The sequence below is a fragment of the Malaclemys terrapin genome, chromosome 8 (genome assembly GCF_027887155.1).
Source record: "Malaclemys terrapin pileata isolate rMalTer1 chromosome 8, rMalTer1.hap1, whole genome shotgun sequence".
NCBI lineage: Eukaryota > Metazoa > Chordata > Testudines > Emydidae > Malaclemys > Malaclemys terrapin.
The window spans coordinates 65,483,653-65,509,094 of NC_071512.1; the positions used below are offsets into that span (position 1 = coordinate 65,483,653).

The 25,442-nt window shown below is 41.0% G+C and overlaps 1 protein-coding gene across 1 annotated transcript in view; it reads right to left on the reverse strand.

The window, feature by feature from the left end:
• The window catches only part of LOC128842458 (complement factor H-like), a 107,069-nt gene that overhangs the window by 13,858 nt on the left and 67,769 nt on the right, over nt 1-25,442 (reverse strand). Inside the window, 7 exon segments of the mRNA XM_054038482.1 lie at nt 208-390; nt 4,083-4,265; nt 5,888-6,088; nt 7,065-7,247; nt 7,395-7,583; nt 8,817-8,993; nt 11,673-11,801. Of these exon segments, the coding sequence (XP_053894457.1) occupies nt 208-390; nt 4,083-4,265; nt 5,888-6,088; nt 7,065-7,247; nt 7,395-7,583; nt 8,817-8,993; nt 11,673-11,801 (1,245 nt within the window).

The window sequence follows — 25,442 nt, forward strand, 5'->3', positions numbered from 1 at the left end:
CCTTTTGAAAAATCTGCACTGATGTCCCTATAAAGAATGTGAGTCTCCCCCACACTTGCTCCGGTATAAATCAGGGGTAACTCAATTCAGATGTATGGAATTAATCTGGTGTTACACCAGTACAGGTGACTTCAGAATTGGGCCCATAATATGAAAAATACCACAACTCATCACATTCTTTTTTATATCGTAGATAGTTGTACCTACCTAAGCAAACTGGTGGGTCTGTCCATTGGCCAGACTCACAGCTAACAAAGGCAGATCCCTTCATTCTATGAAAACTTTGGCACTTGTATTCCACTCTTGAACCTGAGTCATATTCTTTCTGTAGGAAGGCCATGACGTCTCCATTATCAATAGCAGGTGGGTGCCCACACTTTCTAGCAGCCTCTAAAATTAATGTAGAAATAAAAAACATGCACATCAGAGATTATTTACAATAAATGCTGTAAGATTACATATATTACAGAATAGTGCTATCAAATGTACTGTGATAGAGCAGGAAAGATTCCAAAGAAAATTTTAAAAAATCCTCTTGGTATTGGAACTGAACACAAAATACTACAAGATATATCTTTAAAGTTGACACAGCATGATACTTCCATACTAGCAGTATGGAACTGATGGCAAAATAGGTAACTAGCTACTCTAGCTTTGTCAAAATCTGATTCTGGTTGCTTTTCAAACAAGTTAATTTGGAAGCCTTTGGGTTAATCATCTCTGCCCAACTAATCTCACCATTCTGTCTTGAGCACTGACTAGCACAGAAACAGAAAGTAAGAGGCTTTGACCCAACTCCTCCCCTCCCAAGGCTCATGTGGATCAATCAACTGAGATGTGCATCCATGTGAAGTACCTACTCTCTCCAGGACCATATTACCATGTAGGGTATTTGATGCACCCAGCACTTGTCTCAGAGTATTGTGAATTATGATGTTACCATGGTATCTGCATATTGAAAGACTGGGGGTAAAATAATGGTAAGAGGATACAAGCTAAATAGAAGTTGGGACAATACGGGCCAAAGGAGTGGAATATGAAACACAGAATAATGCTAGAGAGATAAATGAGTGTAAATCATACAAAGGGATCGGTGGTGGGAAGCTGCAGCCAGCACATCCCTCGGCCTGCACCGCTTCCCACAGCCCCCATTGGCCTGGAGCGGCGAACCACGGCCAGTGGGAGCTGTGATCGGCCAAACCTGAGGACGCGGCAGGTAAACAAACCGGCCCGACCCACCAGGGTGCTTACCCTGGTGAGCTGCATGCCAAGGGTTGCCGATCCCTGTCATACAAGAAAGAAGTACCACACAAATGGAGGGAAAAAGGAAAGAAAGAATCCCAGGACACAAAAACCTCCTGATGTCCCTATAACTGATAAAATCATAGATGTGGCTAAGCTGTGCCCTTTAGAAAGAACCCTTCACCGGGTGGATTTTAAAAATAATCCATAGAGAAGCCAAAGTCATCATCTGAAATTTACTCTCTAATACAAACTGCCTTTTCCTCTCTCTCTGCTCCTCTTCTCACAGAAAGGGAAGTGAGATTGGGATAAACAAGATAAAGTTTTGAAAATGGTAAGGCTAAAAATTAACATGAGTAATAAAATACTATACCTTTACTCAACATAACTTAACATGTGTCTCTGCCCTCTTTCTGCTTTATGGCCCGCCCCTTTTGCCTTATGGCCCATCCCTAGGTCTCACTTTTGAAATGTTGATTTCTGGCACTGGTTGCCATTTTGGGGGAAAAAAAATCCTTTCTATTTAATTTATTCTTATCAGATGCATTAGAAATAGAAAAGAAATATATGTTTCTTGCTCTTTCCTCATTTTAACAAGAGAAAATGTTTTATATTTTTAATGCGATATTAAATAAAGTCTAGTAAACAGGTGTACAATGTTGTAATAACCGAAGAATAAAGAAAGGCTAACGTGCATCTTTTCTGTGGGGAAAAACAGTTGTGACAAAAAATGTTAGTAATGGCAGAATCAAGTGTTCCTATATATATATATATATATATACACATATACACACACACACATATAAAAAATCACATTTTTAGAGAAAAATATTATTTTATGCATTTACTGTATTTTTAAATAAAGAAATTAAATAATTGTACCACGTCTAAATAACAGAGAATAAAGAAGTTTTATATATGCACACCATGCATTTTTCTTATTTTTAGATAAAATATTTTTATATATTTAGTACTTATTTAAATAGTAATTAATTATACAAAGTCTCAAGGTAGAGACATAAAAGAGAACTGTTAATACATACTGTATATAGAATTATGCATTTTTATAAGAAAATATATATTTCATGAAGTTAATGCCTTTCTAAATAGTCACTAAATAATACTTTGTGACCTTTGTGGAACTGTTTAATCAACTTCATTTAGAATTGTAATATCTGCATAATTTTTTTTTCTAAAAGTGCATAATTCTCTCTATATGTATATATTAATACTTCTTCTTTATTCCTTTGTCATTAATATTTTCTATAATTATTTAATGATTTTATTCAGAAATATGCTAACTGAATTAAAAATATGTTCCTATAAAAATGAGGAAAATGCATATTAACGTCATAACATTTCTCTATTCTGCTGTTACTAAGCTCTTTTATGCAATGACTTCATTTAGAAATGTACTAACTTAATTTTCTCTACAAATGTATGATTTTATGTAACACTCCTTTATTTCTCTATCATTTATTTCTCTATCATTCACTTTGTATAATTATTTAATGAGCTAGAACTGTTCTAGATGCACAAAAATATTTGTCTCTCAAAATGCATGATTCTGTATATGTATTAAGACTTCTCCTTTATTCCTCTGACCATAATGCTTTATTTAGAAGTGAACTAGCTGCATTTAATTTTTTTCTTAAATGATAGAAGGGATGCTAATATATATGTGTTAACACTTTGTTCTGCCATGACTAAGATTTTTGTAAATTAGTACACTTCTAAATAATTATTTAAAAACTGTCTTAAAATTATTTTTTTCTAAAACATGCATGTTAACTTTTTTGTATTGTTCTGTCATTAAGACTTTGTACACCAGATTACTAGACTTTATTTAAAATTGCACTAAATGCATAAAAACATATTTTCTTCTTAATGAGGAAAGGGCCACAAAGCTTCATTCAGTTCTACTACTTCCAGAAAGGAGAAATGGAATCAGAAATTTTAAAACTTCCATCCTTTTTTCAAGACGGCTGCCAGCACCAAAAATGCACATGTCAAAAATGAGACTTAGGGGAGGGACATAAGGCAAAAAGGATGGGTCATAAAGCAAAAGAGGGGCATGGGAACATACCAAAAATCACATGATGAGTGAAGCTATAGCTTTTTTTAATGACTAACATATTGAATTTCCCTGGAAATAGAGGATAAAGGCAGCAAGAAAGTGAGAAGAAAAATTATCACAGAGCTACACAGCTATTGGCTTTCTACATATCACTTAGCCTTCTGTATCTAATAGCTAAACTTTAAGAAACTGTTTGGGGTAGCATGAGGCTCTCCACCTCAGGGATAGCTCCAAAACCATTGCATCTCCATTCAAACCAATGGTTTAGCTTGGTGCTTTATGGTGTGATCAGGGTGAGTTGCATGCTCCACTACAGTTTAGAGGGGGATGAGTTTTATGCTCCCCTTTGTGGTTGGCTAGCTCTTCTGCCAAGGCCCTGCTTCCCTCTGCTCCTTATGTGGTGAGTAGCATCCCACTGAGAGCAGCACTAGTAAAAACATTTGGGTTAGGATGCATAGAAAGAAAGGCAAACAACTATGGAGATTTATCAAAATCATCATGTTTCTGCAAAAAGTTTGAATCAGTGTTTTATCAGTAGGAAAATTTCTGATGAGCTCTATCCACATCATACTGCGTTCTTCCTCCCCAACTCACAGAAACTCTTCTGTGGGTTCTCCCTTGGAGTTTATGCTCTGTGCCTGAGGTGGATATGCCAACTAGTCTCTGCCAGATTGTCTCCCCCCCCCCCCCCACCAAAAAAAAAAAAAAAACAAGAGCAAAGTCATCTTTCTTTTTCATATCACAAGGATAATTTTATATGTACCTGAGCATACTGGTGGGGCTGTCCATTTTCCTAAGCGACATGTGATTATTTTGGATCCTGTCATTCCATGAAAACTTCGACATTTGTATTCCACTGAAGAGCCTGCTGCATATACTGGCAATAGGTCAGAAATGATGTCTCCATTTTGAATAGAAGGTGGGGGGCCACACCTTCCTAACACATCTAAAAAAACATAGAGCGTTGAAACACAGAGTAATTGCACTATATTAGGGTACTAGTTACGTAAAGTGGAAGTTCTAGTAGCACTATTCCCTGCCCTAACTATACCTGTAAAATCTGAGCCTTCAATAGAGTAAAAGATCAATCTTGCTATTTTTTTAAATTAATGTTTAACTTGCCTCATATTTTTCTTTTCTTCCAGGTCTCTCTTAGTTCCTGATTCCAAGTAGTTACCTCTCACTGTACAGACAACATGGAAGGAAGGGTGGTAAGGCTAGAATATTGGAATTACTCTTCTGGAGAAGTTTTAATCTACCATGAGATCCATGCTCTATGAAGGCTCAGTAATGTTCATGCATCTTGGGTAGACTATTTCTATGTGCTCTGTATTGGACTAAGAAGGTGGAGAAATGCTTACATCTGTCTAGTGAGGTTACCAGTGTGAGATGTGATAGTGGTTATTGTGATATAAGCACTTCTCCACTGACCTACTTAATATACATTAAAGAGCAATTTAATATCATAGTCTGGACGAGTCTAGGAGAAATTCCAGCATAATTAAACATTTGTGTCCCTCATTTGGGGTCCTTGTTATACATTGTGCCCTGCATTTGGGCATGGCATGTTGAGAAGCTTGTCCTGAGTTGACTTAAGTTCTTGCCACTCTAAATTGTCATTAAATAAACTCTAGAGGCCACATCCTTGACCCCAGTTAAGGTCTTTTCACACCGTTGGAGTGACATGAAAAAACTTTTAAACTATCTCTAGCTGGGAATGGTGAAGATTCCCCCTGTATGATGGAGTGGTTTGTCATGGGCAGCCCCACCCAGTCCTCAGCTGGTAGAAGGTTCCCTATGGGACTAAGTTGTGCTGACAAGAGAAGAACAGTCCTTGTGCTGCTTACAGTTATGGCAGGAGCGGTTTCTCCCCCACTATCCACTTATGGCCCCAAATGTGGAGAAAGAGAAAGGTGTCTGAATGCTGTTCTATTCTCTCAAACCCACTAAGCATTACCCCAAAGTTTCCCATTGCCTGGTAAGTTTCTAACTTATATAAAATTGTATTCTTTACTCTGAGTATTTGTGTCCTTTAATAGATTGTCGTGAAGGACCTTGTTAAGAACACGAAAAAAAACCACCCAAGGAAATTCTGTCTTCTGGTCCCATGTATCCACTGTCTTACCAACTCTTTCCAATAATGATAAATGAATAGAGAAGCACCTCTGCTAGGTTCATAAACCCACACCTGTATTTGCAAGGGAGCTAATTTAACCATAAATGCATCTAATTTGATTTCTCCTTTAAAGGCTAATTATTTTCCAATGTGTGCTGCTCTATTTCCAGTATGACAAATAAGGCAACAGGACACTTAATGCTGCTATCTACCCTGATCTATTAAATCTTTGTTTTCTAACAAATAAATCAGTGAAGCCCTCCTAAATAAAAACAAGTAAATTCATTCCATAAGTGTCATCTGTACATTCCACACTTTTGATAGTGGTGTCATTTTTTCTGTATTTATCAAATATAAGCCTATGAAGTACTGGTCTTTTGTTTCAAGTTTGCTCATTTTCCTCCCAGCTTAGAATATCCCAAGGAATAGTAATTTAATTAAGGAACACATACCTTTATTGCACTGGGGATACACAATATTGCCTGAATGACACCACACAGTGAAATCAGGAGATAAAAATGCCTGGGGTACATGTCCTGATTTGCACTTAAACACAACAAAATCATCATGTTGTATGTATTGTTTTCCATTGTATGCCTCAGTCAGCTCTATGCCACGGTTTTGCATTTCTTCCTGAGAGATAACACATGGCTCTAGAATGAGAAAAGCAGAAATCTAATGATGTACATATAGTTATCATGGTTGAGGTCTAGGTGGACTGATTCGGGGGAACCGATAGAAGAAAAGTATCTGGATTGTCAGGAACAAACACTGAATAAGGTATTACCTGGCTTTTCCAATAATCACAAATTTGTTTTGATGTTAGCAATAGAAAAATGGTATGGTCAAGAACCTGGGATTCCCAGATTAGATCTCAGCCAGTGGCCTGTACCAGATGTATCAGAGGAAGGTGTAAGAACCCTGAGGCAGGCAGAGATGGGATAATTTGCTCCCCACCCCCTAATATTAGATCTCAGCTTGATCTCTAATAATTACAGACTGATTTAACCCTGAAACAGGAGTGTGAATATTGTTTCCACATTTTTTATCATTATTAATCATGATAATCTGTCAAGTATCAGGGGGTAGCCATGTTAGTCTGTATCTACAAAAACAACAAGGAGTCTGGTGGCACCTTAGCCATGCATCCGAAGAAGTGAGGTTTTTACTCACGAAAGCTTATGCCCAAATAAATCTGTTAGTCTTTAAGGTGCCACCAGACTCCATGATAATCTGGATATTCTTGTAGGCCTTATAAACACTGAATTCCTTATTGAGTCTTGCTAACTTCTTGGCCTCAATCACTTCCTATGGCAATGAGTTCCACCATCTAATTACGTGTTCTGTGAAAAAGTATTTACTTTTGTCAATTTCAGATTTTCCACCCTGAAATTTCATTGAATGTTCCTTTAAAAGGACTTCATTGAAATTGTAAAGAAAATACATTTTCCAATAACTTCTAAAAGAAGCTCAGGAGATTTTGAACTTTCATCAGAAATATTTAGATTTCTAACAGTAAAATCTCTATATTACAAAGTTCAAAATATTGGTACAAAATAATGTAACAAAAATGATATTTGAACTGTGAAGCACTTTTACCTACTACCAGATATATAAACATCATCTTACCCTCACAAATTGGTGTTTCTGTCCAGTTTCCATTGTTACAGAAAGATTTATTTTGCCCTTTCACTGAATAAAACTTTTGGCATTTGTATTCCACAGAAGAGCCTGAGGCATACTCTTTTTGCAAAAAAGTAGTTATATCTCCATTAACAACAACAGGTGGACGTCCACATTTCTTTCCTGTCGCTAAGCAAAAACAAACAAAACAAAATGATACTGCATGCCCAGTCATTGCTTGTTCACCCATAAGGCTACTTGGGATGAGATTTTCTTCGTTATCTTCCCCTCATTTCATGTGAGTTATAGACAGTGACTGCAAATTATCATACCTACCAGAGATACACAGTGGAAAATCTATGTGTCCATCAACACACTTCCTGGCTGAAGGTTCTGTGGGGTTATATCCTTCACTGCAGGAAAATTCCACTATTTGATCATTTACAACCATTATTGTACGTCTACGGCCACTGGACAGAAGCAGTTTTTTGTCCTCCAGTTGCTGTTTTGTGATGGTACATGGTGCTAAATGAAAACAGGAAAAAATTAGAACAATGTATTATTCACCACAAAGTTTACAGATTACACACAATTAAAGCTATTGCTTTATTTTAATCTTTCACCATAATAATAATCTCTTCTATGATCTGGCCGCAGAAAGTGATTATGGCAAATATCAAAAATAATTTATTAACTAAATCTCATAATAAATTTCATGAGTCTGCATTAGATATGGGGCCTAAAACTGCTTCCATTGGGTGATTGGGCTCAGAGTCTAATTGCATTTTGATTGCAAATTAAACTTGTCAAGGAATGGTGAAAGGGAGATGGTTGCTGATTGGATAGTTGGAATTGGAGTCACCAGAGAAGTCACTGAAGAGAATAGAAAACTAAATTCAAATTACCTCTCCAAAGCGACCACCTTTATTAAGCAATTACTTTCATTACGAGACCATCCCTAAGAACCCCAAAGTATATTGAGTACAGTTCTGTTTCATTTTTATCAGAAGATCATTTCTGTTGACTGATTTTTATCAGTCCCTCAATGGATCACTTTTGATAGGTTTCATTGTACTAGTGAAAATGTGGCACACGAGTTAAAGTTGTGACTAAGCATATTACTTTTAGGGGCTCAGTGTGGTATTCACAATTCAGGGGGAAAGGGTTAAATTTCTTGGGAGATGTATGGGGCGAGGCAAGCAGGGGTTTAAAGTTAGCCATTTTACATTAACCTCTTAGGCTTTCTAATATTTCTTAAATTGCCAAATGTTTAAAATTACTATTTATAAATTGTCCTCTTGGGAGCTGGAATAAGGAATGCCTGAGCATAGATTTCAGGGAGCAAGGAAAGTCAAGCCACAAGAGGTGGGCTTTGTGGAGGGATTTGAAGGAGGAAAGCTGTTCCAGGAATAAGGAAAGAAGGTGACTCCACAGTCATTATAATGTCAACATCTACATTGAAGGAGAACGCATTGAACCCACTAGAAAAACAATGCTATAAAATCCAGTGATGGAAATTTAATATAATACTTGTTTTCTCCCTGGTCAAATACCCGCGTCAGAATGCACCCTAACTTCACAACATGGAGACACGGTGACGGCAACCAACCGCTTTCTTGCAATAGTGGAATAATGAAGGATTCTTCTCACCTATGGTCTCTGATCAACTACCGAGTTCTACATACATCTGCATTTATTAACAAAAATTCACCAAGACTTAAGCTGTGGGGAATAAAATAGATTCAAATTTCCCTTTACCCAAACATTTTGGCGCTGGCATCCAGTTTCTCCCATAACACGTTATCCGTTCAGATCCTGCCAGTGTGTATCCAGGATAGCAGCCGTACTGCACAGAGTCACTCTCCACATATTGTGATTTCTCACCACTAATAATATTGCCAAAATCAACATCAGGCGGCTGTTCACATACTGGCACTACACAAACCAAACACACAGTGTTATTCATTATAGGTGCAGATTGGGTAACTGAGCATCTGAAAAAGCATTTCAGACTATTTTGTCAGCTTGCAGTGCAGAGCTCAGGTAAATTTTAGATTGTATAAATATTTCCAAAAGACTGACTTGAGCTAAAATATAGCACTTATCTCTCCCTCTTTCTCTACTTTATATAAACAAACCATCACTGAAAGAAAAAAAATCATTTTGCAGGCAGGTTAGACTTTCATGTTTTGTTACTTAGAAACCTATTCCATGTTGGTGACATTATCACTGAAATGATAAACAGTGAAGAACTGTGTAATCTTATCACGTCCACACTGGTCAACGCATTCAAGTCTAAAATATGGCATGGGGCTCTGGGAGAGGGGGAGGGAGTCCTACAGAGAGAAGTGGGCAAAGGCTAGTGTTCAAATCAGATATCATTCAGATTTGGAGGATCTGAATATTGTCCAAATATCAGAACCCTCCCTGCCCAAATCTGAATAAAACTTCTGAGTCTGAATGGAAAACAATTCTGTCTAATCTAAACTAGTCTACCTAAGCATTTATAATGAGCCCATCATGGCAGAATCTACTTCAGTGTTGTCAATTAAGAGTGAACATGCCCTCTCAATTATTATATATATAGTGCTACTAATAGCTACATAATCTGGTTTATTTTTAAAGATTTCTATATTTTATTTTAGATACATTAGGCCCATAAAACCTGCACATGTACTTGGAGTCTAGAGGTCAATTCACCAGTGTTCCCAACTACCATTTTGTTTAGTCTTTTAGAAAAAGAAATCCCTCCATTATACTGGATCCAACACCCATAAATTCTGGGAAATCTAGATCCAATGAATGAAAAATGCTGAGGTCTGGAGAAATGTTAACTAATCAGATTATGGCAAAGATGTTCAAAGATGCCTAGAAGATGAAGGAGAAATACTATTATTTTCAATGACAATTGTGTATCTAAATTCTTAAGGGACTTTGACAATCTCAGCCCATATATATAAAGTTTTTTTTTTTTAATCATGTAAACTTAGGATGTGTGAATCACTCACCTAAGCCACTAAATGATGAAGCTGTTGTCACCTTTGTCCTCTCCTACTTGTATTTGTCACCCCATCTGTTACTCCTCTTAATTAAAAGCCTGTCTAGCACCCTCACTCATGTGAGTAATCTCTGCTCATAAAATCATCCCTTTGTGTGGGTCTGCTCACAGGAGCAAGGCCTGCACCTTTAGCCATCTGCTTTGACCCTTTGAATGTAAAGAAAACTGTTACAAATAAAAAATCAATGACCATAAAGCAGAGATTGCCATATAGTGATTCAAGTATTCAGAATTCTTGGAACAGCTTATGCTTTTTCCTGAATTGACGTATCAAATCATATCAGGATTTATTGTTTGTCAATGCTAATATTTCTCTTTGAACACAAACATTTTAATGTTCATGTAAAGAAAACTCAGTATTAATTTAGTGTAGCACCTCCTCACCAATGCCAGGGTTATGGCTGAGACAATTCTTTCATTCGAAGCATTTACCGGTGCTGAAGTTTCTCATGTTCTTTGTCAGTCCAAAAGTAAATGTTTGGAGGGAACTTTGACCAATGTCTGATCAACCATTTTTCATTACTCAAGAAAAAAGAAGTTACTTCATTAACAAATTTAAGATTTTGATAAAACCAGTTCAGATCTAAAACCTCAAGCTCTACAAACTCTTGAGTCTTACTGAGGAATTAATGTCAGCTAATGTACAAAACAATTAACCGAGACAATGAAACAACTGATAGCACAGTATACTGGCACCTCATGTCATTTTCTGTGCAGAGTTTGGTGTACGTGGAATCCAGTTATTCAGATATGCCTGCCTGAGGAAGTGCATATCTTCCAGAATGTAATACATTGAACTACTGAGTAGCTCAATTAACATGGATTATTTGAGCAAAAACAGCCTGTCCTACATTAACAGTTATGATTCAAATTACTTCTTTGGTGTACTTAACTGCTTGGAACCCTCCCAGTCTCTTGGAAAGTCATCCCTCTAAGTCCTAGTTCACTGAATGATGTGATGGGAAAGGACTCAGAAGGTCTAGTGTCAAAGATTAAAATGCCCCCTTCTCTATAGAGCTCAATGGACTATCTAGAGCTATTTCTAAGGCATCTTTCCCTATATTATCTATATATCAGGCCCATATACCAGAAACTTTTCTACAATCAGCACAGTATTACTCTTGGAGTGATATGAAATAAAAACAATTGCTAAACAAACATAAATCCTGTTGAATTCATAATTCATTTAATGTGGCAAAAATAACTATGGAGATGAACAGGAAACAGATATGTGAGTACCTTAGTAAATTTCACCAGCTGTCAGGATTACAGCAATAATGCATACAGAGCTACTAGGAACACTCACATACTTTTGCACTCTGAATCCCTCTGAAGTATTTTGTTTCATTAGCCTTGTTTCATTAGGCAGTAGACACATGGGAATAGTCTCTAGAATAACACAAAAGTAAGGCTCCATAACTAACCCTCCATCTGCAAAGGTTCTCACGCACTCTCCTCCATTTGTCACTAAACCCCCTATTTACCATGTTCCATGAGTCATTGTTTTACCCTTGCAAAATGGAGCTGAGGATCTTTTAATTCATTTTGCATCTTACCTTGTCCCTTAGCATAGAAAGCCCAGAGTATCTGAATGATGATACCTCTCAGCAAAGTCATGCTGGTGCTTGATAAAGTACACCCAGCACTTGTAATAGCTGACATGGAGTTCTGCTCTTCTCTGGATCCTGTCCTCAGCAAATGAAGACTGACCTTCCTTTATAACCCCTCTCTGTTGCACCCCCGACCTCTTCTCTTGCAACATCTAATTCCAGAAATAACAGATATAAACTCCACCAGGAACACAAAACAAGTTGTTTGTTTGTTTCCCAATGCTCCTCTTTCATGACATAGGACCTGCACATCCACTAATGTTATATATGCCATCATGTGCCAGCAATGCCCCTCTGCCATGTACATTGGCCAAACTGGACAGTCCCTCTGCAAAAGAATAAATGGACACAAATCGGACATCAGGAATGGTAACATACATAAGCCAGTAAGTGAACACTTCAATCTCCCTGGTCATTCTATTACAGATTTAAAAGTCACTATCATTGAACAAAAATTTTCAGAAACAGACTTCAGAGAGAAACAGCAGAACTAAAATTCATTTGCAAATTCAACACCATTAATCTGGGCTTGAATAGGGACTGGGAGTGGCTGGCTCATTACAGAAGCAGCTTTTCCTCTCCTGGAATTGACACCTCCTCATCTATTATTGGGAGTGGACTACATCCACCCTGATTGAATTGGCCCTGTCAACACTGGTTCTCCACTTGCGAAGTAACTCCCTGCTCTCCATGTGTCAGTATATAATGCCTGCATCTGTAACTTTCACTCTATGCACCCGAAGAAGTGAGGTTTTTACTCACGAAAGCTTATGCCCAAATAAATCTGTTAGTCTTTAAGGTGTCACCAGACTCCTTGTTGTTTTTATGACATTCCCCTCACATCATTTCCTGACTCTTTTACTCTATGACCAACCCACTCTTTTGCATATGTCACAATTTTTGATTATCTAGTTGCTGGGTCACCCGCTTTCTGAAGGTGGCAGGATCTTCGGGGTGAATGTACATGGCCTTAGTCCTCTTCCCTCCTCAAAAGCAGCACCAGAAGGAGGCAGCTGGGCTGGCAGGTGCAGTGGACAGAACACTGAGGTTATATCTATGCTAGAGGTTTACTCCAGGTTGCTCAATTCAGTAAACCAGGAGCCTGGAACAAACATTTGGGCAGTGTTTACATTACCCTTTATGTCTGTGTCAACTACCTCATATTAACTGGCAGCCAGTTAGGATGTGGCAAAAAACTTGAGTGAAGCCCCAGGCCTGAAAGATAGCATTTGCCAGTGGAAACTAGTATTGTGCAAGCCTGACTGTTTATCAGTCATTGATCAGGACATACAGACACTTTGAATTTTGGAGTGAGGTAGAGCTTATTCTGGTAAATCATGTTTTGGGGGAACTTCCCAGCAAAGGTTAAAGACTATTAGCGCTATTCACATTTACTTACGTTATCAGACTGTAGCTCAACCTCCAAGTCCTTTTGTCCCTCTGGGGAGTATAGTAGATGTGGATAATTGCTTTTGTGGAGACATCCAAAACACCATGAGGCAGGGACACTTACAAATACAGGATAATCTTTAGTGCATCACACTACATTGTACGGGATAGGCATCAACATTCACTGAAAGAAACTGAAAAAGTTTTGGGAGCAGAAAACCCTTGCTACCAAATAACCGTAAAGTTATGTTCTCTTATTTTGCAACTGTGGTTCCAATCTCACAGTTCTACACTCACTGTTAAGGAAACACCAGACTGTGGAGAATAAGTTCCCAAGCCATGTTATAGGAAAACATTTACAAGTATTTTATCTGTGGGCTGTTGGTGAAAAATAAATGCAATTACCCTAAAACACCTGCATATTATCTTTTTGATTTAGGGATAAACAACCCACACAAATATCCATTGCATGAATATTTTTCTTATGATGCTTTAAACAGAGTAGGAAGACAGCATATTTGCAAACATTTTAATTTCTTTTTCATAGGCTAGAATGAAGGAAAGACCTACATGGTCCCCTAGGATCCGTCCAAGCTAATGTAAAGTTATTCACCATAGTACATGTTCTAGTATTCTCTCCAGTCTAGTTGCTTAACAACAACAACAAGAAAGAAAGAAAACAATATTCACCTATGAGTGGGACTCCATGACACTCCTTATAATACTTTAAAAAAATCACAGTGCCTACATGCTCAGTAGAGACTTCTTTGAATTTGACAACTAAATTCATCAAAGATTCTGTCTGCACTGGGCAATCACCATTCTGGGGCTGCAGAAGTTTTCCAACCATTGCTCTGCCCTAATGTCAGAGATCACTGTGGCATTGGGTACAGAAACTGAGAGGAGGGAGACTATGTCTCATGTACTATCAGTGCCCCCCTGGCTGGCATCTAGGTAGCCTAAGGAGAATTAGGAATCAGCCTAATTTGAATAAAGAGGGATGAGGAATGGTGTTTAGTGGGAGAGAGCCGGGACAGAATAGCAGCAAGGAGGGAAGGAGGTTGTGGGAGCCAGAGAATGGGGGGAGCAGAGTTTGTGGAGTGAGTCTAAGGGGCTTATAGGCACAAAGTCGGATGAGGCAGGAGCTAAGGCATTGTGAGTGGTAACAGGAATTAATGGACTGTAACTAAAAGAATGTATCATAATTCATACACACAGGGAAGATTAATTCAAGATGCACAGCAACCTTAATTCTGTCATTTCCTAATTTTTGAGTGCTTGATTTTTGCAATTTCAAGTTTCTTAATAATTGGAACAACCCTCTCCCTGCCCTTAGAATCATAAAACACAGCTCCCAGGATTGCTAGCGATCATACAAATGTGTTCATTGGTCAGAAATATTCTTCAAAAGAGTCAGTTTCCCACCCCAAAGCAGGATTTAAAGAAACTGGCAGTCTAGTGGAATGGTGCTGACAGTCTTTTTGGTTCATGTGTCCCTCCTGCTGTTGTGCCGCTGCTAACTTTGCCCTATGAGTGCCTATGTGGACAAGGGCAAAGTTAAAAACTAAGGGAAGTGAAGTTGTGACAGCAGCCTTAACCAGGGAGCGAAATGGGGACCTCCAGTGCTAAAGGTGTGAGATAGTGTGCCATAGCAGTGACTCTATTTCTTAAGTGTAGTGAAATTAAAAGCTTAATGTGTCATTAATTTACTTTTTGGGGGGGGGAAGGAGGGCATACCAAGATACTGAAACTTTTCCCTGTAATTAAAATTTCTCCACCCGCCTTTAGATCATGCTTTCTGTGACTAATTTTTTGTACACACTCCCACCTACTTTAAAGGGCTTTGAACCTGGCACAGAAAGACAGTTATTGGGCTAAATTCCCAAAGACACAATAGAGAGGTACTTTATGTAGATACCAGATGACCTTAGCAGAGCCCAGGATCTGCCCCAATCAGTGCTGAGCACCATAGAGAAATCTAGTATCATGTAATAAATGTTTTTACATACTAAGAAAACTGGTAATTCTGTCCACTGGCCAACGTGAGAACCCTTTACCGCATGTAAACGTTTGGATTTGTATTCTATTGTTGAACCTGTTACATATTCTGGCAGTGGGAAGGAAGTTATTGCACCATTACCAATAGTGAGTGCGAACACTTTCCAACAATATAGAAATAAAGAATAAAACTATTAGGCAGCATTTCATTACAGTAAATTTTATATGAACAAACTAAAATCAAAACAAGAAATCAAACTAAAAAGTGAAAAATACATACATTAATATTAGAGCTGGAACCAAACTATTAAAAACCATATCCATATCAATAACCCATTAGGGTAGGATGACAGGAATGAAAAATAAAAGGCAAAAAATATCTGCTACAAACCACCAGGATTGGCAGAATGTGAGAATAAGTAAGTTCCTGAACCAACTCTTGTGGTGTGTGGAAGCATGTCATGTTACAGTCTTTGGCGGGAGAGCTGACTGAGAATCATAGAATCATAGAGTATCAGAGTTCGAAGGGACCTCAGGCGGTCATCTAGTCCAAACCCCTGCTCAAAGCAGGACCAATTCCCAACTAAATCATCCTGGCCAGGGCTTTGTCAAGCCTGATCTTAAAAACCTCTAAGGAAGGAGATTCCACCACCTCCCTAGGTAACCCATTCCAGTGCTTCACCACCCTCCTAGTGAAAAAGTTTTTCTTAATATCCAACCTAAACCTCCCGCACTGCAACTTGAGACTATTACTCCTTGTTCTGTCATCTGCTACCACTGGGAACAGTCTAGATCCATCCTCTTTGGAACCCCCTTTCAGGTAGTTGAAAGCAGCTATCAAATCCCCCCTCATTCTTCTCTTCTGCAGACTAAATAATCCCAGTTCCCTCAGCCTCTCCTTATAAGTCATGTGCTCCAGCCCCCTAATCATTTTTGTTGCCCTCCGCTGGACTCTTTGCAATTTTTCCACATCCTTCTTGTAGTGTGGGGCCCAAAATTGGACACAGTACTCCAGATGAGGCTTCACCAATGCCGAATGATCACATCCCTTGATCTGCTGGCAATGCCCCTAATTATACAGCCCAAAATGCCATTAGCCTTCTTGGCAACAAGGGCACACTGATGACTCATATCCAGCTTCTCATCCACTGTAACCCCTAGATCCTTTTCTGCAGAACTTGCTGCCTAGCCACTTGGTCCCTAGTCTGTAGCAATGCATGGGATTCTTCCGTCCTAAATGCAGGACTCTGCACTTGTCCTTGTTGAACCTCATCAGATTTATTTTGGCCCAATCTTCTAATTTGTCTAGGTCCCTCTGTATCCTATCCCTACCTTCCAGCATATCTACCACTCCTCCCAGTTTAGTGTCATCTGCAAGCTTGCTGAGGGTGCAATCCACACTATGCTCCAGATCATTAATGAAGATATTGAACAATGGGAGAACACTAGGGGAACTTGGAACCAGTGACCGTGAGTTGCTACAGTGGGCACAGTAAAGAGTGGGATCCTAAAAATCACCTGGACAAGGGTATTCAATTTCTTAATTCCTCAACATTTACTTTGTTGAAATCATGCCCCCTGCTCCCCTCCACCTCTCTGAGGGGGTGTGGAAGGGGAGCATGCCTTCCTCACAACATCCTGCCTCTTAAACTACTCTACTCCTTTAATCAGGGGCCAAGCACATTCTTTGTGTTCCCCTGAGTGTTAGGGCTCTGCAAGTCTAGGTGTTACATAAAACATTAGACGGCTAGCAGTGGGCAAGACTGGGCCAATGCAGTTGGCTTCTTGTATGTTGGTGGAATATAACAGGTGGGGAAAATGTAATTCTGTGGGAAAATAAACTAAATCTAAACACAGTTAATAGGAAGGAATAGTGACCATTGTCCATTATTTCCAGAATCCAATGGTTTAGAGTTAGCCAGTTCCAGGCCTCCTAAAAGCAAAATGGATGGTTCCCAAAGAGGGGAGAAGAAGAAGGTAGATCCTAGAGTTCCAAGGGGCTCTTTGCCGCAGCATCAAAGCTGCTGATGTGAGGTTGAAGCAAGGTTGTGGTGGAGGAGGAAGGGGAAGGTGGTGTCCCTCTGCCTCAGAGGCTCTGATGACCTTTGTTGGCTGTAATAATAAAAGGAAGGTTGTCTCTGTCTAGAATAATTCTGAGGCCTACATATTACTTTCTCCACGTGGCTGGGGTATGTATCTCAAAGTAACCTAACATGGCCCTTGAGTCCTTTAAAGCATCCAAGGCTTCATCCTTGTGCTTATTGAAGAGGTTGCAGCCTTCAAAGGATAGAGTCATGACCGGGGTATTGGCAGTCTGAACTAGTGGTCAGAGCAGGAGTTGGGAGTAAGCCTGGGTCCAATACCAGGAGGTTAGAGTCTGAGACAGGAAAGAGGGCAAACCGAGAGTCAGGTGTCAGGAGGCAGGCACTGTCAGGTTAAGAGGAGATCTGCAGCAGGTATGAGGAGCAGATATCACAGGAGAAGCAATGCAAAGCAGGGAGAACCTAGTTACATGGACTACTTCCTGTTCCTGTATTTGGGTTATATAGAGGCTGGGGACCAATCAGGACCCCCAGGGTTCCACCAATCAGATCTTGGGACAGGAGTTCTCTGCTAGAGTTCAAAGCTGCTATCCTAGAATCTGGCAGCAGGTCCCTGGGTGGCAGGTTGGGACTTCCCACTTCTTAGGTGTCCCGTGTACCAAGGTTCAAAACCTATAGCTCCCAGGTGGGCCTTCAGTGGGCCTGACTGGTATATAAGGGCAGTCAGCAGCGAACCAGCTGAGCGGCGAACAGCAGAGGCTAACAGCGGGAGTTTGCCTGGGAGCTCGCTTGGGGAGAGCGCACTGAGGCTTTCATCTGCAGGTTTCTCTGAGTAGTTCCTGCAACAGTTGAGGAAGCTCTTAAGAGGACGGTGATATGGAAGGTGAGCGATCAGCTGTTGTAACCTGCTGTGCCATGTTTGTCTTTCTTCCACAGGACAGAAGCGACTTTGTCTGTACAAAGTGCAAGCTGGTCTCCATATTGGAAGAGAAGGTTCGAGGCCTGGAGAAACGAGTATCGACTCTGCGTTGCATAAGGGAAAATGAAGATTTCCTGGACAGACGTCAGGAGATGCTTCTACAGCCACAATGTTCTGAAGATTCAGAGCAGGCGCAGCAGGGACAGAAGGATTGTGAAGAGGTTTGGCAGCATGTGACCTCCAGAAGGAGAAAGAGGAGCGTCCATGCACCAGCAATGGAGATACAGGTGAGCAATCGTTTCCATGTTCTCTCTACAGGTACTAATGCGGAGAGTGGACTAGATGACCCATCTGAGGGAAGGGAGCAGAAGGAGACTCGACCGATTGGAAGGCAAAAGATGCACTGTCCTAGGGATGGGGGTTCCACGACCACCACTCCCAAGAGGAGGAGGAGGGTGGTGGTGGTCGGGGACTCCCTCCTCAGGGGGACTGAGTCATCTATTTGCCGCCCCGACCTGGAAAACCGAGAGGTCTGCTGCTTGCCAGGAGCTAGGATACACGATGTGACGGAGAGACTGCCGAGACTCATCAAGCCCTCGGATCGCTACCCCTTCCTGCTTCTCCACGTGGGCACCAATGATACTGCCAAGAATGACCTTGAGCGGATCACTGCAGACTACGTGGCTCTGGGAAGAAGGATAAAGGAGTTTGAGGCGCAAGTGGTGTTCTCGTCCATCCTCCCTGTGCAAGGAAAAGGCCGGGGTAGAGACCGTCGAATCGTGGAAGTCAACGAATGGCTACGCAGGTGGTGTCGGAGAGAAGGCTTTGGATTCTTCGACCATGGGATGGTGTTCCAAGAAGGAGGAGTGCTAGGCAGAGACGGGCTCCACCTAACGAAGAGAGGGAAGAGCATCTTCGCCAGCAGGCTTGCTAACCTAGTGAGGAGGGCTTTAAACTAGGTTCACCGGGGGAAGGAGACCAAAGCCCTGAGGTAAGTGGGGAAATGGGATCCTGGGAGGAAGCACAAGCAGGAGAGCGCAAGAGGGGAGGACTCCTGTCTCATGCTGAGAAAGAGGGACGATCGATGAGGTATCTTAAGTGCCTATACACAAATGCAAGAAGCCTGGGAAACAAGCAGGGAGAACTGGAAGTCCTGGCACAGTCAGGGAACTATGATTTGATTGGAATAACAGAGACTTGGTGGGATAACTCACATGACTGGAGTACTGTCATGGATGGATATAAACTGTTCAGGAAGGACAGGCAGGGCAGAAAAGGTGGGGGAGTTGCGTTGTATGTAAGAGAAGAGTATGACTGCTCAGAGCTCCGGTATGAAACTGCAGAAAAACCTGAGAGTCTCTGGATAAAGCTGAGAAGTGTGAGCAACAAGGGTGATGTCGTGGTTGGAGTCTGCTATAGACCACCAGACCAGGGGGAAGAGGTGGACGAGGCTTTCTTCTGGCAACTAGCGGAAGTTGCTAGATCGCAGGCCCTGGTTCTCATGGAAGACTTTAATCACCCTGATATCTGCTGGGAGAGCAATACAGTGGTGCACAGACAATCCAGGAAAGTTTTGGAAAGTGTAGGGGACAATTTCCTGCTGCAAGTGCTGGAGGAACCAACTAGGGGCAGAGCTTTTCTTGACCTGCTGCTCATAAACAGGGAAGAATTAGTAGGGGAAGCAAAAGTGGAGGGGAACCTGGGAGGCAGTGACCATGAGATGGTCGAGTTCAGGATCCTGACACAAGGAAGAAAGGAGAGCAGTAGAATACGGACCCTGGACTTCAGAAAAGCAGACTTTGACTCCCTCAGGGAACAGATGGGCAGAATCCCCCGGGAGAATAACATGAAGGGCAAAGGGGTCCAGGAGAGCTGGCTGTATTTTAAAGAATCCTTATTGAGGTTGCAGGAACAAACCATCCCGACGTGTAGAAAAAATAGTAAATATGGCAGGCGACCAGCTTGGCTAAACAGTGAAATCCTTGCTGATCTTAAACGCAAAAAAGAAGCTTACAAGAAGTGGAAGATTGGACAAATGACCAGGAAGGAGTATAAAAATATTGCTCAGGCATGCAGGAGTGAAATCAGGAAGGCCAAATCACACTTGGAGTTTCAGTTAGCAAGAGATGTTAAGAGTAACAAGAAGGGTTTCTACAGGTATGTTAGCAAGAAGAAGAAAATCAAGGAAAGTGTGGGCCCCTTACTGAATGAGGGAGGCAACCTAGTGACCGAGGATGTGGAAAAAGCTAATGTACTCAATGATATTTTTGCCTCTGTCTTCACGCACAAGGTCAGCTCCCAGATTGCTGCACTGGGCAGTACAGCATGGGGAGAAGGTGACCAGCCCTCTGTAGAGAAAGAAGTGGTTCGGGACTATTTAGAAAAACTGGACGTGCACAAGTCCATGGGGCCGGATGCGGTGCATCCAAGGGTGCTAAAGGAGTTGGCGGGTGAGATTGCAGAGCCATTAGCCATTATTTTTGAAAACTCCTGGCGATCGGGGGAGGTCCCAGATGACTGGAAAAAGGCTAATGTAGTGCCCATCTTTAAAAAAGGGAAGAAGGAGGATCCGGGAAACTACAGGCCAGTCAGCCTCACCTCAGTCCCTGGAAAAATCATGGAGCAGGTCCTCAAGGAATCAATTATGAAACATTTAGAGGAGAGGAAAGTGATCAGGAACAGTCAGCATGGATTCACGAAGGGGAAGTCGTGCCTGACTAACCTAATTGCCTTCTATGATGAAATAACTGGCTCTGTGGATGAGGGGAAAGCAGTGGATGTGTTATTCCTTGACTTTAGCAAAGCTTTTGATACAGTCTCCCACAGTATTCTTGCCGCCAAGTTAAAGAAGTATGGGCTGGATGAATGGACTGTAAGGTGGATAGAAAGCTGGCTAGATCGTCGGGCTCAACGGGTAGTGATCAATGGCTCCATGTCTAGTTGGCAGCCGGTTTCAAGCGGAGTGCCCCAAGGGTCGGTCCTGGGGCCGGTTTTGTTTAATATCTTTATTAATGATCTGGAGGATGGTGTGGACTGCACTCTCAGCAAGTTTGCAGATGACACTAAACTAGGAGGCGTGGTAGATACACTAGAGGGTAGGGATCGGATACAGAGGGACCTAGACAAATTAGAGGATTGGGACGAAAAAAACCTGATGAGGTTCAACAAGGACAAGTGCAGAGTCCTGCACTTAGGACGGAAGAATACCATGCACTGCTACAGACTAGGGACCGAATGGCTAGGTAGCAGTTCTGCAGAAAAGGACCTAGGGGTCACAGTGGATGAGAAGCTGGATATGAGTCAACAGTGTGCTCTTGTTGCCAAGAAGGCTAACGGCATTTTGGGCTGTATAAGTAGGGGCATTGCCAGGAGATTGAGGAACGTGATCGTTCCCCTTTATTCGACATTGGTGAGGCCTCATCTGGAATACTGTGTCCAGTTTTGGTCCCCACACTACAAAAAGGATGTGGAAAAATTGGAAAGAGTCCAGCAGAGGGCAACAAAAATAATTAGGGGTCTGGAGCACATGACTTATAAGGAGAGGCTGAGGGAACTGGGATTGTTTAGTCTCCAGAAGAGAAGAATGAGGGGGGATTTGATAGCAGCCTTCAACTACCTGAAGGGGGGTTCCAAAGAGGATGGAGCTCGGCTGTTCTCAGTGGTGGCAGATGACAGAACAAGGAGCAATGGTCTCAAGTTGCAGTGGGGGAGGTCCAGGTTGGATATCAGGAAAAACTATTTCACTAGGAGGGTGGTGAAACACTGGAATGCGTTACCTAGGGAGGTGGTGGAGTCTCCTTCCTTGGAGGTTTTTAAGGCCCGGCTTGACAAAGCCCTGGCTGGGATGATTTAGCTGGGAATTGGTCCTGCTTTGAGCAGGGGGTTGGACTAGATGACCTCTTGAGGTCCCTTCCAACCCTGATATTCTATGATTCTATGGTCATTTGGCCCTCCTTCATATCCCCCAAGAGCACAGCTAACAAGCCCTGTGCATCATGACACAGTAGCCATGTCTGAGGGAGCAAGGGCTGCCTGTAAGGAGGTACATGCAACAGTTGTGCTGCTAGCTCTAATAATAATATGGGGATTTAATTTATTTTTATTTAATGTTATTAATATTAATAATAATAAACTATTAATATTAATTAGTATGGTTCTTAGGCTCGCCAATCTGTTTGATCAAAAGATAAAAGTTCTTGTCCTGAATCAGGCTCCACAGAATTTACAAAGGACCCTCGAGGGTATGACAGGAAGCTCACACTGAGACAGATATAACCTTAAAGACTTCTTATTAAAATCAATAATAGTAAGTAAATGGTAAAATATCCAGAGTTACAAAGTTACAATTGCATTACTGCTATTCAAAAAATGCATATAATTCTATATTATCATATGTAACAAAGCTTTGGTTAACATACTCACACCCTTTCTTGATAACCTGGTAGTAAGAGACACAGGACCAGCCTTGCAGTTCAGGTTTCTCAATTCTTGAGTGAGGGATGCAGTACTTAGAAAATGCTAAGAGCTATCAAAGCTGACTAGGGTTTACTTGACTAACTTAAACTTAAATCAAAACCTAATCAACTAAGAATATAACTTAGGGAAACCAAGCTTAGCCTAGTTCCCTTGAAACTTTAAGTTTAAGAAGAACAAGTACAACCTACTAATAGTAGCAGTCATTGTAGATAGAGAGAATAGATAGAATGGAGGAAGTAAGTAAGAATAGAGCAAAGTGAGAAATGGAGTACTCTATTGAGGTGGGTTACCTCTTTTATAGGGCAAATGCCAGAAATCTTTCCTCTTATGTCCAAATTTAATTCATTCACTCAGAAGTGTTAGGGTACACTTACCCCATAGGCTAGTATGTATGTGCGTATTGATGACAGTTATGTACGCACATCAGTCTCTTGTGGTGTACTTGTTAAGTTTGTGGGTACAACATTGAAAACCTCCCTATGCCATTCTCCATTGTCTATTGGTCTAAATAAAAGGTCATAGACATAAGCGTAGGTACTTTATCTATTTGGGTATAGCATAAACAAGAAAAAGGTCAACTTTGCTTTCTGAGTATATAGATATGCTAACTTTGCTTTAGCTTACTATACAGGATATGGCCTGTAGGTCTCTTGTATTACAGCCAAACTTATTTTTAATATACATTTATAAACCTATTTCAATAAACCAAATACTTAAACTATAAGAAAAAAAAATATATATATATATACACACACAAGCAAGCAGCTTGTAGCCTATAGGCTACAGCCTCCTCCATTGGGGGGAAGCTCCCTGAAGATTGGATAGGCATCTGTCTGAGCTAGGACAGCTGGCACACCCAGCCTCATTAGGCAAAAATGAAGAAATTGCCATAGAAATAGTTTCTTCACATCATCCCACTCCATATCTTGGTCTTGGTGGTGTGAGATATGCTGGACCACCTGAGATCTATGGTGGGAAGGAAACCTGGATTTAGCAGCAGGAGCAGTGGCTGGACCCCTTCTCTTGAGTATCTCATGGAGCTCAGAATGGACAGGATGGCATGAGATAAAGGTAAGGTGCAATAGACCATAGAGAATGCCATGAAGGATGCTCCTCTTGAAACTCCCAATGCCTCCTTTTCTAGGAATGTTCTCAACACTGCCTGTCTGAGTAACCTGTCTCACAGAAGAGGAGTATTGCAGATATGTACGATACATCACTGCACTCCTTTCAGATGCAGAGGAAGAAAAAGAGTTTCTCTCCTCTGTAGATGGAGCTATTGTTTCTGGAGTTCTGGAAGGTCCTGCAGTATACTGCACTGGCATTGAGGTGACAGATATAAATGGACTAGAGCCAAAACCTTTTTAGTAGAGGCCAGCAATGGTCCCTCTGGCTGGTCAGTTACCACGAAGTCACTCAGTATTTGAATCTCACAGGTACAGAGTAGGCTGAGTCCAGGATTGTTTCTTCCATCTCTGGAAGCATGGAAGATACCAAAGAGGAAATCTAGTTACACTAATAACTATAACACTAAACTCACAGCTAATTAGAGGGAAAAAAACGTTAACACACTGTACAGAGACATGAACGCTCCAGGGATTCTGTCTCACACCCACGGGCTGTAAGACAGAACTAGAGCATGGTTGGTGCTGCTCTGATTTTATGCCCGTGGCTACAGAAATTGGAAAGCATCCAGAGTGCAGGCGCATCAGATGTGAAATATGTGTGATTGGTTGATCTTTCCCAGAGAACCTAGTATACATTGTATATAGTAAACTGTAATTGAATTCAGAGTGATGCCACATTTTCTAGCTGCCCTCTGGAAGCCTGAAGCACTTCTCAAAGAAACCCCCCTACTTAATGATATCTAACCCTGTCACAGTGAACAGACAATGCCAAACTAAAGTCAGTGCTACTATCACTGGCAGATCCTGGCCCCTGATTCATAAGCTGCTAGCACCACCTATCAGAATAGGGTTACATAGTGAACTGCATTGTACAGGTGCTTTGTGAGCCAGTGGATCTCAACTGCATGAGGAAGTGAGCCAGTACACTGGGATATAGTTAGAAAACTGGAACATTTGATCACCCAACATGGCCATCAAATTAACATAATCAGGATTGTGATAAATGAAGGGGGAGGGGAGGTGTAGCTCCCTTTTATGGACACCCAGCCAGCCAGTAGCTATAAAATCCCTCTTAGTAGCTGTTCTCTAATTATTCTACCTGTAAAAGGTTAAAAAGTCTCACTGCTACGCATAGGTAAAAGGAAGCCAAAAGAGCCAATGGGAAGGCTAGAACTTTTTAAAATTGAGTAACAGAAACAAAGAAAGAGTTACAAGAATCAGAAGAAGCTACTAAGACCTGGAATGCTCCCACTCCCTTTGTGGGGCAGCAAGCAGTCCAGAGACAGCAAGCGGGGGAACAAAATAAAACATTGGAAACAGCTATAAAAAAACTACAAAGAAGGGATGTGCCGTTCCCTGTTATAAATATTTGTGGTCAACAGCAGGCTTCAGGTAGCTACCCTGTGCCTGAAGAATGGGGACAGAAATGGAAAAAGGTGGCCTTAGCAAAATTAAAACATGAAACAGCGTCCACTGCATTGCAACCACCACTGTATGATAAAAGCCAGATTCCGGTAAAACCTAAACCAAGACCTAAACTGGTGCCTGTCAAAATGGGACAAGTAAGTGCACAGAAGGAAAAACTAGTGAAAAATACTTTCACTGAATTGGTAAATCAGATGAAGAAAAAAAATGGAACAGTTCACAGAGCACATTAGGATACAGGAGCTGTGACTCAATCACAGGGAAGTGAATAAAAAACAATTTCAAAGTGAAAAACCAAAACTGAGCAGGTTAACACCTAAAATTAATGTATTAAAAAATG